This window comes from Mustela nigripes, chromosome 16, assembly GCF_022355385.1.
Source record: "Mustela nigripes isolate SB6536 chromosome 16, MUSNIG.SB6536, whole genome shotgun sequence".
NCBI classification, from domain to species: domain Eukaryota; kingdom Metazoa; phylum Chordata; class Mammalia; order Carnivora; family Mustelidae; genus Mustela; species Mustela nigripes.
Window position 1 is genome coordinate 22,790,965 of NC_081572.1, and position 15,243 is coordinate 22,806,207.

Sequence of the window (15,243 nt, forward strand, 5' to 3'; positions counted from 1 at the left end):
TCAAGATTTCTCTAATTTGGCCCTTAAAGTGTTATTTCCATCAACTTTTTCTCATTCAGGAGGCTGAATTAACCCCTCGGCTAGAATTTTATTATTTCCCAGTTAAGAAAATGAGGTAACCAATATCTCTAAAAGGCCAAGAGTTGGGCTTTCAGAATCTAATAACACAGTTTTTTACAAAGGTCTGGAGCACTAATTAAGGTAAGCAGAAAAGTTCTGCAAGGGGCACACTGGCTGGCATAGTCAGTAGAGCAGGTGGCTCTTGATCTCAGGGTCATGAGTGAGAGCCCCATAGGGCATAGAGCCTAAGGAAAGAAAAAGAAACAAACAAGCAACAAAAGAGAGAGAGAGAGAGGGAGGCAGGGAAGAAGGGAGCAACAGAGAAAAAGAAAAAAAAAGCTCTGCTAAAAGTCATCAGCAGCTCTGGGAAGCTGGACCCAGACTCATCACATAGCTTAGTAACTGAGAGCATAGCAGCCCAGAGCAACGCCATGAGCCCAGACAAGTGCGTTTCCTGAAGGGTCTGGACAATAGGTATAGCACTTATTTTTTTTTTCCCGAAGATTTCATTCATTCATTTGACAGACAGAGATCACAAGCGGGCAGAGAGGCAGGCAGAGAGAGGAGGAAGCAGGGTCCATGCTGAGCAGAGAACCCAACATGAGGCTCGATCCCAGGATCCTGGGATCATGACCTGAGCTGAAGGCAGAGGCCTTAACGCACTCAGCCACCCAGGCGCCCCTATAGCACTTATTTTTTAAGATTTTATTTATTTATTTATTTGCAAAAGAAAGCATGAATGGGAGTAGGGGCAGAGGAAGGAGCAGCAGCAGACTCCCAGCTGCACAGGGAGCTCAATGTAGGGCTTAAACTCAGGACCCTGAGATCATGACATGAGCTGAAGGCAGAAGTTTAACCGACTAAGCCAGCCAGGCACCCCTAGGTACAGCACTCAAATAAAGCATGTAATTACAAAAGAAAAAAAAAAAAAAAAAGATGTAATTCAAAAGAGCGAAGGCTGTCTGAAACAGGAACATCAAACCCGAAAGTACAAATGTGGGTGAGCTTTCCTTACTTTAGAGGAAACAATGATTAACAAGAAAGACATGCTGCCACAGGACAGAATTCTTTAATTCTGGACGTTGGGTAAGAACAGAGGCCTCCCTCTCCACCTGTGCCTATTACAGACACCAGCTCAGTTGTTCGGACACCTCATGGCAGTCCATGTGGTAATGGGGGTCCCACAAGCCCGCTGAACGTCTTCTGGACATGTCCATTCCTAACTCATAATCCTTCCAATCATCTTTTCGAGGGACACAATCTCCAAAGGAGTTTGAAGTTCGGATTTTTTGGCTGGGCCACAAACAATGAGGAGTACTCCGTGCCTGAGACGAGAGGCACTGTGCTAGAGACCTCCTCTGGCACTTACTCAAGCAGGAGCTCCATACAGGACTGACATAAGGAAAAGGCTCCCTATCTGAACAAGCTCCCCATTAAGGAGAAGGCAGTACATTCTACCGCTTTCCCTACTTGAGCAACTGTGTTCCCTCCTGCAAGAGGAAAGACTTAAATTAGACACAATGAAGAACTCCAACAGCTGCAAGAACCCCTGGCCCACAAATGGGTAAGCCAAGAGTTCACGTAATACCCTTTGCCCAGAGTCTTTAAAAATAGACCAGATGATCACGGATCATGTTGATTAGATCATCCACGAACTCCCCTGGAAGCAGGAACAGGAACTGCATGACTTCTAGAGAGTCATTTACGCACTGCTAGCCTATAAATTTGTAATTCCTACTTTTAATTTATATCGTTAACCCTGAACGGAGCACTGCATACCTGCCATGCACCTAATTACCAGCAAGCAGTCTCTACCTCCAACTATAAAGCCTCCAAAGTCAAGAACACATTCCACACCATAAAAATAGCCTCTCCCCAACCCCAGTGGACATGGAATGAAGGAAGTGACTGCAGGCCCGCTGGAAGCTTGCTCTGTGGAGCATCTGTAAGCGCCCCCTGACAGGTCTTAGAGCACTCCCGCTTTCAGAGGTCAGAAGAAAAAGAGAGCTGTCACCCTTACCTGTGAACAGGGGGCTGAAGGAGACTGGAGAAAAGGCACTTTGAGTTCTTGTCAACCTGGGTTTCCTAGGGGGTGAGAGAGCACACAGAGAATGTGAGGGAGGAGAGGGGATGAGCACATTTGCGTTTAAGTCACTACGACACTCAAGTCTAGATGCACTGAAAAACCAAACAAATCCCAGTCACTGTCAACAACACGTCTGTAACAAAGCCTAAAACATAAAGGGGGAGAATGAAATAATTCAGGCAATTTCTTAAATAAATTTTGCTCTGAAGTTCAGCCTACAAAGCAATGAGAAATCCCTTTAGATCTCTTGACATCCAGCATAATGGAAGAGAAAAACACCTTGAGTGGGAATTAGCAAGTCCATTTCTAGAGGAAGGTAGACAGATGCAAGGCTGATTTTCATAAGGGAGTCAAGACAATGGCTCTTGACCTGAGCAGGTGCCATTTTGGAGCAAACGCTTTCCCTATGGCCCTGCCCCAAGGTGCAGAAGGTCCCAAAGGGAACGAGGGAATAGATTTGGACTTGAGAATGGCACAAGAAGCACAGGCAATGTTAAACCACTAAGATCCCCGCTTTCTATACAAATGCCCCCGAGCCATAGGGCAAAACGATCAGCTTAGTTCGGGGGCTCCCTCAGGTTAAGGGCTCTCTGCCTGGGTCCCAAAGAAAATGGCCCTTCTCCTCTCTGAGTGGCCAGTCACACAGCTCTCCCCATGGCTTCTTGATGCTGCTCCAGGGAGCCAGCTGGAAAACCCAGATCTCCCGTGAAAAGATACACCACAGGTAACTTTACTTTGTACCAATTGCAACTGGCTTTTCAGTGAGAAATGAACAAAATCCAAAAGACTCTGACAAAGACTTTCTGGCCAGAAATGTGCTAAGTTCAAAAACCTTACCTCAGGATGACTGAATTGACTACAAGGTAAAGAATTTGCAGAAGTGATAAAAATATGCTATATCTGGACTATGGCAGAGCTTATATGACTGTATAGGCTTGCCAATATTAATAGAGCTAGACACCTAAAAAAAGGGGGGGGGGAATTTTAGGTGGTCATAAACTATGCCGCAACAAACCAGACTTACAAAAAAGAAAAGAAAAAAACCCCACGAATTCAGTGCCTGACTCTAGGTCTTATACCTGGCTCAACTTCCAAAATTACTCTCACCCAAGGACCAAATAAAACTTCAAATGCACCAACAGAGAAGCTGCATAGAAAATCCGAAATGAAACCCTATTTAAATTATTTGACTTTGGAAGATCTTTACACATTTGTTTTAACACAGATGTCTAAGCTTCTCAAGACTCCCTCCAAACAAAATTTCAAAACCATATTGCGAAGACCTTACTCAGAAACGGCCAAGATGCTGGGTTCCTACCTCACGCTCCCTCTGCAACTTCTTCCACGCTGAGACTTCTCATCTAACGATGGCGCCGCCTATGCCTGCCCCACCCGAGGCGCACACAGGAGAGACATGGCTGTGTCAAAACAAGACACAACCACGGAGTCCTCTGTTTATGTAAGTTGCCTGTGACAGTCTGCAGCTTAGTTCCAATGCTCTAGAGGGCTGGGATGGAAAGTTAATTCTGCTGGACATGAACTTTAAGACTGAAGGGCTTCCAAGCTGATTTTTATTTGATAACTTGTGGGTACAACATGAAACCCAGTAAGCAGAAACCCAAAGCACTGGCCTCTCAAAGGGTTCACACCTCAGCCACTTGGCCGTTTGCCTCTTTTCAAAGGAAGCTGCATTACTCTGCCATCTGCCCATGCTGGGGACGAGTCTCTTCAGTGCCAAGCACTGAAGAACGGCAGTACCCAAATGCACACATCTTGCGGGGGCCTTCTCACTGTGGCTCATCTTCTCCCCCACCCCCGGCATTTTGCAGAAGAAAATCATAGTTTCTAGGATCTGGAGAAAGAAATACATCAGAATCTGAACATGGGCAGAGCCATTTGAGAGCCCTAGGATGGCTTTTTCTGGAAAATAAGGGGGCCTTGGGGCAGGAAGCTTGAAGAGGTAGAAGGTCTAGGGGGCTGATAGGCTAATAATAAAAACAAGTGCTTCCTTCCCTCTTCGGGTAGACGCTAACTAAAAATCCTAAGCAGTTTCTGTCTCAAGGATCCTGAGAGCATTCTAATGGCAGTCATTCATGAAAAGACCAATCCAGACAACTATAAAAAACAAAGCAAGGGAACAATTAACATAAAATTGAGGATGGTGGTTACGTGGGGGAGGGAAGAGATGTAATCAGGAAGCAACACACAGGGGTCTTCAAAGCTACTGATAATATTCTATTTGCTAAGCTTAGTGGTGGGTACCCAAGTATGCAATTCATTATTATTATAGTACATACACTTTATATATCTCCTTCTGTAGGTCTGAAGCATTTAAAATGATAAAAGCCCATTTAAGCTGGATGGGCTGTTTTGGGAAAGCAACATGAATGATTCAGCTCCAGTAACATTTTTAACTAACCCTTCCATACTACATTCCCATGTTATTTTATTCCTCCCCAGATCACTCTGATCACCCTGACAAGCATTAGGGTGCAGAGTTAAGTCATTTTAACTCTGCCAGTAGGCCACTTGCATCTTAGTAGTAGAAAGACTTGAGCAGTAGGGTGGGGAGGATCTGGTGGGCTGTATCTCACGTGTCAGAAAAGGACAGGAGCAGCAGAAGACCTGAGGCAAAGGTCTTCTTTGCAGCTAGCAGTCCTTTGTGTCAGCTACACACTGCTTGTGCTACAGATGACAAAGAGAATGCCTCTGTCCACTGCCACCCTGCAAATTACCGACTGGACGGCAACAGATCCGTGGGAGAAAATGGGTTACAAGCATTAGACTAGACAGGCCGTCAACACATTGATAAAACCATTGGCCACTTTTCAAATTCCTTGAAACCTAAAATATAAACCACGAAATAATGATGTCCTCACTCTCCCTTGTCCATAAACCCCATCTACTGATGTCCTAACACTTAAACATGTCCTTTTCTACAGTAACTCCCAAACTCGGATGTCCAAATGCCAGGTTTGATGGCCACAATTTACCTCTGCGCCTGCTACAGCACACAGTGCCAAGTCAGCCAGCCCGTGCCATTTCAACACATCATAAGCCAGTGTCTGTTCATGTGCTGCAGGCACAAAAACCATGTGTTCATTTGTAGTTCCAATACACAGACATCTGTGCAGCAAGGTCAGATCCAAAACTCCATCATACACCAACTGAAGAACCTATGGTGGGAACTTCCGGGGAAAAGCCAAGAGACGTGGTCCAAGGTCTAAAACCTTGGAATGATTTTAGCAGGAAAAATGTGAAGGAATGAAAGATACAGGCTCAATGGACAAAGATTTAGGTTGAACTTAGGTGGCTCACTCCGAAAGATGCCAACCACAACCACTTTGTGGCATAAGAGTTAAAAAGATCCACGGAGTATGGACCCAAAACCCAAGCCCACAGTCAGAACTTCCTCAACACACACCATAGAGTCATCTTGCTCTCGCCACGTCAGACTATTCTCAAAAACACTCCCTTAGACCTAAAGACCCGAGGAAACAGAGAAGGCTCTCTCATGTCTGCCGGGTCTGTCCATGACAGCAGGGCCCCAGACTAATGCCAAGGCAGCCTGCCTCTCTTTCCATCTTTTTTCCAAACAAATAGATAGGAAACCACTACAGAACTATTCTCCATTTTCCCACCTCACAATTACGAAGACTGCCAGGAATAATCTCAACTGTTAACTCTGAAAAAACAAACCTTGAGAAATGAACAAGGTACCCATTTCTGACCATGTGTGTATTATGTGATGATTTTAAAAGGTTAGATCAAATGCCATTTCTCAGCAAATACAAAGGAAGACAATCAGCTCAACATATGTGAAAAAGACAAGGGAACTTCACTGGTTTTCCTGAAATAGCAATTCTATATCACACCGAGGCCCACAGGCATCAAGCCCAGCTCTTTGAATTCCAACATATGTGTGTTACAAGGCCTAGCCCAGTTCTCCAGAAGAGAAACCTGATTAGTCGGTGGCCCACTTCTTCCTTCACTTGGAAAGGGTTCTCTAAGCTATCACACAGAAGACTTAAGACTTGGTATATTCAGGCAGGTCCATTTCCCAGACTCTAAAGCATCTGAAAAGAAGTAAAGGTTTGCTTCATGCTAAAACATGGAAACTATTAAGCCTTATAATATGACAGCAGGAGGTACTTTCCAGTGATAGCTGTGGGAAAGGTAGATGTGGAGAAGGGCAGAGAGAACCATACCCAGAGGTTACTGAAAAGCCCCAAATTATACAGCGAAGACTGCAGAGACCCGTAATTAATTCCAAACAACAATAAGGCAGGAGGCCATATACCTTCTGGCAAAAGACTGACATTTCTCACAGCCTCCAGGCCCCTACCAATAAAAAAAAGAGAACAACCTAAAATTCCAAACTCATCCTTCCTCCCAATGGGGTGCACTTAGGAGGTGCAGATCCATAGAAATCACAACTACCCTGGCCAGACTTACCAAGTTTCTCACAGCTGCGAGGCTGCCAACAAGACTGGCACATCGTAAGCTGTGGAAAAGCTAACAAGCAAATCTAGCAGCACCAAATCCTAAGCATTAAAAAAGAAATACCAGTTCAATCTTATTACTTCTCCAAGAACACAAAATATTCCATCTCAATTTCTCTTGTCTTCACTCTATTTCTACAAGGACAGGAACAAGACGAGAATCACTCCCATTTTACAGATGGGGAAAAAAAAAAGAGGAAGCATGAAGAAGACAAAATTGGCTACATTCCACAGACGCTGGAGTTGTAAGCAGAACCTAGATGTTCACGTTCTCTGTGCAACACGCTGCCTCCTAATAGCAGTCAACCAAACGTTCATACACAAATACCTAGCTCTTCTTCAATTCATCAGAGAAAGCCCTTGGACCAAAAAATGTAATTCTCCAGTGCCCTGAACTAAGCTTCTTTGCAGAGCTACATCCCAATTTGCTCTGCAGCAGAAATCTGTATTGTGCTTAGTGTGAGGGTTGGTAACAGAGCCGCCAATGACCATTAAATTCTGCTTCCAAAAGCAAAAAGCCATATAATGTTAAATGCCTTTTCCTCTTCCTAATCTATTAGACACAGCAGCTAATTTCACGCCACACCTCGTATTTGGCGTCTCTGGAATCTTAGACCAAGTCCTGGTCAATATGGAATAAAGGCAAGACGGACCACAAGAAAATTAGCAGTCTATCCTATGTCATTACCCATGGCTTCAATCCTGCCCTCCCCCTCCTCTGATGAACATTTCCTCTATACTGGGAAGTAGAGCATCGAATGCTGAGCCTACAACAAAAGGAAGCCACACAGTTTTTAAGACTTGAGCTCCCAGCGTAAGTTCACTTGGGAAGCAAAGGCAGAAACATAGGTCTACCTGAGGGGGCAACACACAGCAACCTACTGACTTCTTCAGGAAATATGGGTTGGGTCTGATCCCCAAGACGATGTTCTGGCCCAACTGTTCAGAAAGGGCAGCAAAGTCAAAACTGACCCCATACCTTTCTCTTGGGAGCACGCAAACTCCCCTGAAAGAAGTCCAAGGATGAGTGGTTCCCAGTGGAGGTCACACTTCTGGGTCATGTGGGAAGCTTTGTAGAAATTCAAACTCTTGGGCCCTCAGGCACACTCATCTCTTCCCAAAGCTCCCCACGTGATTCTGGTACAAAGTAAAGTTCTCAAATCTATTGTCTACCCATTCTTCAGCCTTGGGTTGTGGTTGCCAGTGTGTCTCAAGAATCCATCATATGAGCGGCACCAAAACCAATTCCAATCTTTGTTCAGAACCCATTCGGCAGTGCAAACCACCAAGGCAGTTACCACAAGGGAAGTCTCACTTGACACAAACGTTGACAGCTTTTAAACTAGTATACAGACCTAACACTGCATGCCAGAGTGCCGTCCACCCTTCAGAAATGCAGAGAAAAAAAACGACCTCTAAGTTTGGAATTTTCATCAGCTGGCCTAGAACCCACACACCCATGTCTATACCTCACACTTAGAACACTCACACCGGCTTGAGAGCAAACTATTTTCTATCCTCAGAGTCGATGGTCAGCACAGGCTTGAGATAAGCCAGGTTTATCTAAGAAACCAACCAGGCAAACATTAACATTTTGAATAGAGATGCCCAAACAATTGCTGGCCTACAGCCGCACAAGTGTGTCACATAATTTGTAGGCATAAGCATGAAAGGGGTGGGGAACACAGAGAGAATAATAAGCAAAACGGTTACAGGACCAACTTTTTGCCCCTAAGACCAAACATTTCCAGCAACCTCCTTACCAGAAGTAATGGTAGACCTACACCTTGGAAAACTTTATAAAAGCCAGACCAGGGTGGGGGTGGGAGGATGGTTTCAAATCCTCTCCCACCTGGGGGGCTGCTAACCAGCTGAGAAATGTCACCAGACTGAACTAAGAGTGAAAACTGTTCCCCCAAATAGCTCTGACCTAATGGGCGAAGTCACCACCTTTAGGCCTACGTCTCTATGCATCCTTATGAAAAGCACATCCTAAGAATTGTCAGAATCATGTTCGCAGCAGAATAAAAGGGATATGAAAGAAGAAAAGGGAAGTTCTGTCAGTCAGCGCCCCCCGCCAGTCTCACCTCCCCACGTCCAGCTCCCGGCCCGCAGAGCCTCCCATGTCTGTCAGGCTCGCAGCAGAAGCAGCCAGCTCTCCAGAAGGCCTCTTGCCGGCTCCATCCCCGCCGCCGGAGCCGCCGTTACAGCTCTTCGTGCGAAAGAGGCGACTGAGGCGGATTTTGAGGGAGCCCTTCCGAGAAGGGCCCGCCAGTGGCCGGAGGGGTCCGGGAGGAGGCGGGGGCGGGGGCGGTTGCTGCGGCTCCCCTCTACCCAAGCGCCCTGGGGGGACCAAGTCCTGCATCGGGAAGGGCGCCGGGGGTAATTCGGGACCCGGGGGCTGCAGCAGAAGCCGGCCGCCCCCTCCTCCTCCGCGGCCCGGGCTGCTGAGCTCCTCTTCCGAGCAGCTGTTCGTCTCCAGGCTCTCGGCCTCCGACTCCAAGCCCTCCAGGACCAACAGCGCGTCGCTCGTTTCCGTGGGGTCCTCCCCGGCCTGCGGGGCGACAGCAGGCGGCTGGGGCTGCGGAGGGGGCGGCTGCGGGGGGCATGGGCACGGGCACGGGCAGCAACCCCCACCGACCGTCTTGACCCCCGGCCCCGCCGGCTGCCCGAGCCCCAGAGCCGCCAACTGCGCCTCCAGTCCAGCCGCCGGGCCCCAGGTCCGCTCGAGTGCCAACCCCGGCGGCAGGGCCTTGGGGTCCAGGGCACAGCGGTGCCGGGGACACAGCAGTTCCGAGGGTCCCGGCTCCGGGGCCGCCTCCGCGTCTTCCTCCTCCGGCGGCCGACCCACGTTGCGGAACACCATCAGCTGCGGCGGCCGGGAGCCCCGAGGGCCGGGCCGCGCGAGGAAGGGTGGCGGCGGGGGACCATGGCCCGGGGGCGGCGGCGGCGGGCCTGGCTCGGGGACCGCCTCTCCATAGCCTAGCAGGCGGCTCAGGACGCGGTACGAAGCGGCGGCCGCCGCCGCCTCGCCGTCCCGGAGCTCGGCCCCCTGCATCGGGGAGAGGGAGGGAGGGCGGGCGGCTGGGAGCCGGGCTGGGGTGGGGACTAGGCCGGGCCCCGCCGGAGCCCCGCCCGCCGCGGCCCCCGGAGCGACAGCGCTAACGGCCGCCGCGGCCTCTGCCTCATAGAGGGGGGCGGGGGGCGCGCGGAGCCCAGCGCGAGCCCAGGCCGCGCGCCGCCGCCGCCGCCGCCGAGGACCGCCCCCGGATGGCGTCACTTCCGGGAGGCCGTAACCACGCCCCCTCCCCGGGGCGTGCTCGCGCTGTCCTCCGCGGAGCGTGACGTCTAGTACAGCCTGGGCCGCTATTGGCGGTGGGCTGCTTCTAGCCTGGTCGTTGGTCCCCTGTCCCGACCCTCGCTTTTCACTTCCCGGGCGCTGAGGCCGAAGCCGCCCCTCCCCGGTGTGGTGGGGAGCGGCCCTGAAAAGCCTGGTTTGGTCCTGGCCGAGAGTGCCTGGCCTTGGGGGAGTATCTGGATGTCTCGGCTGTGCCGCCTTCGATGTGTGACCTTGGCCAAGTCATTTCTTCATTGACTAACCGTATCCCCGCTGGCATCCAGTAAATGTCTGTGGAATGACACATGAATAATGTGTTCTAGAGTCAGCGGTGTGCTGATGAATGTTGGCTCTCTGGAAGCAGGGGGCATTGTATGCATATATATATATATATATATATATACATATGTACATAAGTTTATTATGAATTTTACTGATGTAAAGGACACAATTTACAAATGATAACAATAGTATACAGTTGCAAATCCTATATAACCAATTGATCCTCAAGAATCCTTTTATTGGTTTTGGTCAAACTCGTGTGGGTAGCCAGCCTAAGGTTTCAATTAATCGAGGAATTGCAGCATGAATGTTGGTTGATGTTTTCCTCAACGTCAGTGTAAGAGGAAAGTGAAAAAAATAAAAGACAGTCTTAACTGTCTATGGGAGTGACTTGCTTGCTGAATCAAAACGGTTTCTCAGTCGGTTAAGCGTCTGCCTTCGGCTCAGGTCATGATCCCCAGGTCCTGGGATGGAGCCCACCTTGGGGCTCTTTGCTGGGCAGGTAGTCTGTTTCTCCCTATCCCTCTCCTGCCCCCTCCCCCACTTGTGTCCTTTCTCTCCTTCCCTCCCTCTCTCTTTCTCAAGTAAATGAATAAAATCTTTTTTTAAAAAAAAGAATGTTTCCTTAATTTTTGTACTATTCATGGTGTAATGGCTACAGGCATAACAATTAAATTTAAATCTGAATTACAAATTTTTCCTTCATCACTTTTTAAAATATAGATAATCAACAAAACAATAAATCAAGGGCCTGATTTGTAGCATTTGCTGATATCCATCGTGTAAATACTCCCACCATGGCTGATTTCAATCTTCAGAACACAGAGATACTGAACACAGAGTTAGAGATGAACAGTAGAGTACCCTTATGTAATAGTTTCATCATGCAGATAGAATAACAACCCCAGGAACACAGGTAAATAGTAATAGTAAAATTATTAGAAAGTGATGAGTTTTGAAAATTTTATTACCTTTGTTTTAAACATAATTTAATTATAAGTGTACATAATTTAATTTCGAATAGTGGCTGTGTTTCACAACTGGCTTACAGAATTCCTGAAATTTTAACAGTTAGATTTCACAGTCCTGTATGAACCAGCTCCACAGCACCTTCATACCTCAGTTTTCTCATCTGCAAAATAGGAATCAGGATGGCTGCTTCATTTACTTGCAGACATGCTGTAAATCTCAAATTAGAGAAAGCTTGCTGTGTAGAGGATCATAGTCTGGAGGGGAGGGAGACAACTGGACTGGAGATAGCAGGCAGGGAGATCAGTTAGGAAACCATTGAAATTGTACCCTGAGAGATGTCGAGAGATGCAACAGATAGGAGGAAGGATAAGCCAGCAGAACTTAGCAATTTTGTACCTGAGGGTGCATTGGAGTGAAGAGCTGGAGCCTGAGAGAGTTTTTGTGGGTTGGTTTTTTTTTTTTTAAGATTTTATTTATTTATTTGACAGAGAGCACAAGCAGGCAGAGCAGCCGACAGAGGGAGAGGGAGAAGTGGGCTCTCCTCTGAGCAGGGAGCCCGATGCGGACCTCGATCTGAGGACCCTGGGATCATGACCTGAGCCTAAAATAGCCACTTAACCGACTGAATCACCCAGTCACCCCCAGACAGAACTTTTTAAAACAGAAATTTTTCAGGGCGCGTGTCTGGCTCAGTCCAAAAAGCATGCGACTCTTTTTTTTTTTTTTTTTTTTTTTAAGATCCTATTTATTTATTTGACAGAGAGATCACAAGTAGGCAGAGAGGCAGGCAGAGAGGCGGGGAAGCAGGCTGAGCAGAGAGCCTGATGCGGGGCTCGATTTCAGGACTCTGAGACCATGACCCTAGCCAAAGGCAGAGATTTAACCCACTGAACCACCCAGGCGCCCCACGCATGTGAGTCTTGATCACAGGGTCATGAGTTCAAGCCCTGCCTTGTGTGTAGAGATTACTTAAGACTAAAATTAACATTAAAAAATAACATGGAGGGGCGCCTGGGTGACTCAGTGGGTTAAAGCCTCTGCCTCTGCTCAGGCCATGATCTCAGGGTCTAGGGATCGAGTCCCGCATCGGGCTCTCTGCCTGGCAGGGAGCCTGTGTCCTCCTCACTCTCTGCCTGCTTCTCTGCCTACTTGTGATCTCCGCTGTCAAGTAAATAAATAAAATCCTTTAAAAAAAAAAAAATAACATGGAAGTTTGTCTGTAACCGGTGATTATATCCCTCCGTAGTTTCCCATCGTTCTTTGGCTGAAGAGAAAACTCCTTAAGGAGGCCTGTGGGGTCCTGTGTGATCTGACCCCTGCTTCTGCCTGGCCTCAGCTCCCACCAGCCTTCAGTTTGTTCTCTCTCCCCTGCAGTTCCTCTAGCCCTGTATGAGACTCATACACATATGGCCATTACATAAGCTATTTCCTTTTCTTGAAAGGTTTTTTTCCCTTCTCTTTTAGCTTAGTAAACTCATATAAACCCCCAGGTTGAACTCACTCCTCACTACCTCAGGGAACTCTCCCTGCCTGGGTCCTTTCTTCCTCCCCACCCAGTTCCCAGACCGTTGCTTTGTCACACTTCCGACATAGCTGTGATTTTTTCATCTCTCTGTGGGGTTATTTGATCAAAATCTTGTCTTCCCTACTGGGCTGTAAACTCCACAAGGGCAGGAGCCAGATCTGTTTTTCATCCATTATGGACTCCTCCCGTGCCACAGATGCTTCCTGCCACAGAGTGGACCACTGAAATAGAAGCGTGGGATGATTGTTCAACCTCATGCTTTGCAAGAGGCTCCTGATACAAATTCATGTCTAATTCTGCACAACAAACCATCTTTCCTTGCCCATGAAGAAACTGAAGCTCAGAGAGCTATTTACCTAAGGTCACACAATTCCAGAAGTGGAATTCAAAACCACCCACTCTCCTTCAGCTCCCTGGCAGGTGTCACTCAGAATTCTGGAGAAAAGAAGAGAAATTGCTACAGGATCACAGAACTCCAGAGGCTTAAGACAGCTCAAGATACCTGGCTGTCTCTGGAAAACCTCCCCCGCCCCAGAACAGGTTAATTAGCCTACGAATGAGAGGTCTGTAGCTCTGGAGCGCCCTCTGCTGTCCAGCTACTTTCTTGGCCTGGGAGAGACGCTCTGTCTACACCTGGTGTGGACCCCATCTAGGGTACCACCCCAGCACCAGAGCACACAGAGACATAGGGCAACACATCCAAGCTCTTTATTTTATTTTATTTTGTTTGTTTGTTTGTCTATTTATTTATTTATGTCTGCTTATTCATTCATTCATTCATTTATTCGTTTATTTATTTATTTATTTGTCAGAGAGACAATCTGAGAGGGAACACAAGCAAAGGGAGAAGGAGAAGCAGACTTCCTGCTGAGCAGGGAGCCCAACCCAGGGTTTGACAAGACACTGGGATCATGACCTGAACTGAAGGCAGACGCTTAATGACTGAGCCACCCAGGCACCCCAAGCTCTTTCTAAGGCAGGGCAAGGAATACTGCCTTTCTCCACTTCCTTAAATGTGAGGCCTAGAGCTCATGTCCTGGGAAAAAGCTTGGAAAATTCAGCTTCAAGTAAAGGAAGTGTTATCTTTGTATGAATTGAATTTGTGTGTATTTGTTGAATGGGTCTTGCGTCTACACATATCTCTTTCACTGAGGCCCATCTAGGTGGTCCCTGAAGTGGTAGGACCCTAGTTTCAAAGGTTTGGGAAGAGAAACCCAGAGAACTGAAGTCGCTCCTGAGATCACTAGGTCGTTCAGTGGTGGGCTAGGCCTCGGGGCTGCAGTGATAAGGGAGACAGGGACCATCCTTGCCCCTCTAGAGCTTTCCAGCTACTCTGAGTCCTACTCACACCATTCCCTGGATGGACGACCAAGAGTAAATAATCTAGTATCTTTGAAACTGTGTTCTATTGGCAAAAATGGTTCACTAATAATTCCCCCCAGGGGCTTTTGTGGGGGTTAAATGAAAGCTTACACAGAAATGCGAAAACACAACACAAATGTTAGTAGTTATTATTATGAAAAGCTTCTTGGGGGATCAAAACAATTATTATTATTATGTCTTCATACAGTGTGTTCGTGACCCTCCACTAACAGTAACCAGTAAGACCCAGAGCTTGGAATGGGTGTCTTTTTCCCTCCATCCCTCTCTCTTAGCACACGGAATCACAATGGCTGAGGAGAGAGCTATGCATGCGTCCTACAGGTCTGACTCCACTCACAAGCAGCTTCATGGCTTTGAGAAGGTCAACGATGCCCACCCGCAGCTTTAGTCTTATTTTCCTTCTCTATCGGAGAAAGGTCTGAGCTAGAGGCCCTTCCAGTTCTGCCATCATAGGTGTTCTGCTGGGGGGGTGTCCTCAAGCCCCTCCTCTCCCTCCCACTCTGATGTTCTCACTTAGGATCCAATGCAGAACTGTTTGCAGAGCCCACCAGTAAAGCAAAGGGAGTTTCTAGAAATCATCACCCATTCCTTGCTGCATACACTCCGTGCTCTGGGACATCAAAGGTTTAAGGGAGTGGGCAGAGCGAGAGAGAACGAAGCCAAGAGACAGCTTATGTATGTGGGGCCAGATCTCTGGGAGTGGGATAGTGGAGAGCACAAGAGTGATGGAAGATGGCAGGAGAGGAAGGCGGGAGGTTTGTTCTATGGCTACCTGCATGAATCCACACCCTTCTGGGGCTCTTGGGTGGCTAAGTCAGTTAAGCATCTGCCTTTGGCTTGGGTTGTGATCCTGGGGTCCCGGGATCAAGTCCTGGGATCGACCCCTGTGTCAGGCTCCCTGCTTGGCAGGGAGTCTGCTTCTCTCTGTGCCTCTGCCCTGACCTGCCTCTTGTACCTCCCTCTCTCTCTGTCTCCAATGATAAATGGAATCTTAAAAAAAAAAAGAAAAAGTAAAAAAAAGAATACACCCTCTGGATCCAAGGCAGTACTAACTCAATAAAGAGAGACGGGATTTAGGATGACAAAATGAAGGTGT

General features: G+C 47.8%; 1 protein-coding gene across 3 annotated transcripts in view; it reads right to left on the reverse strand.

Annotated features, from left to right (window-relative positions):
- Positions 1-9,874, reverse strand: part of SOCS7 (suppressor of cytokine signaling 7) — a 31,636-nt gene extending 21,762 nt beyond the window's left edge. For 2 of the 3 annotated variants that reach the window (XM_059380806.1, XM_059380803.1), the window contains exons 1-2: positions 8,736-9,872; positions 2,081-2,145 (exon numbers count right to left, since the gene is read on the reverse strand). In XM_059380806.1, coding sequence (XP_059236789.1) covers positions 2,081-2,145; positions 8,736-9,706 — 1,036 coding nt within the window. In that variant the 5' untranslated portion in view covers positions 9,707-9,872. Of the gene's footprint in view, positions 1-2,080; positions 2,146-8,735 lie in introns of all 3 variants that reach the window. The other variant, XM_059380807.1, reaches the window with a different exon arrangement.
- Between the last annotated feature and the right edge of the window lie 5,369 nt (positions 9,875-15,243).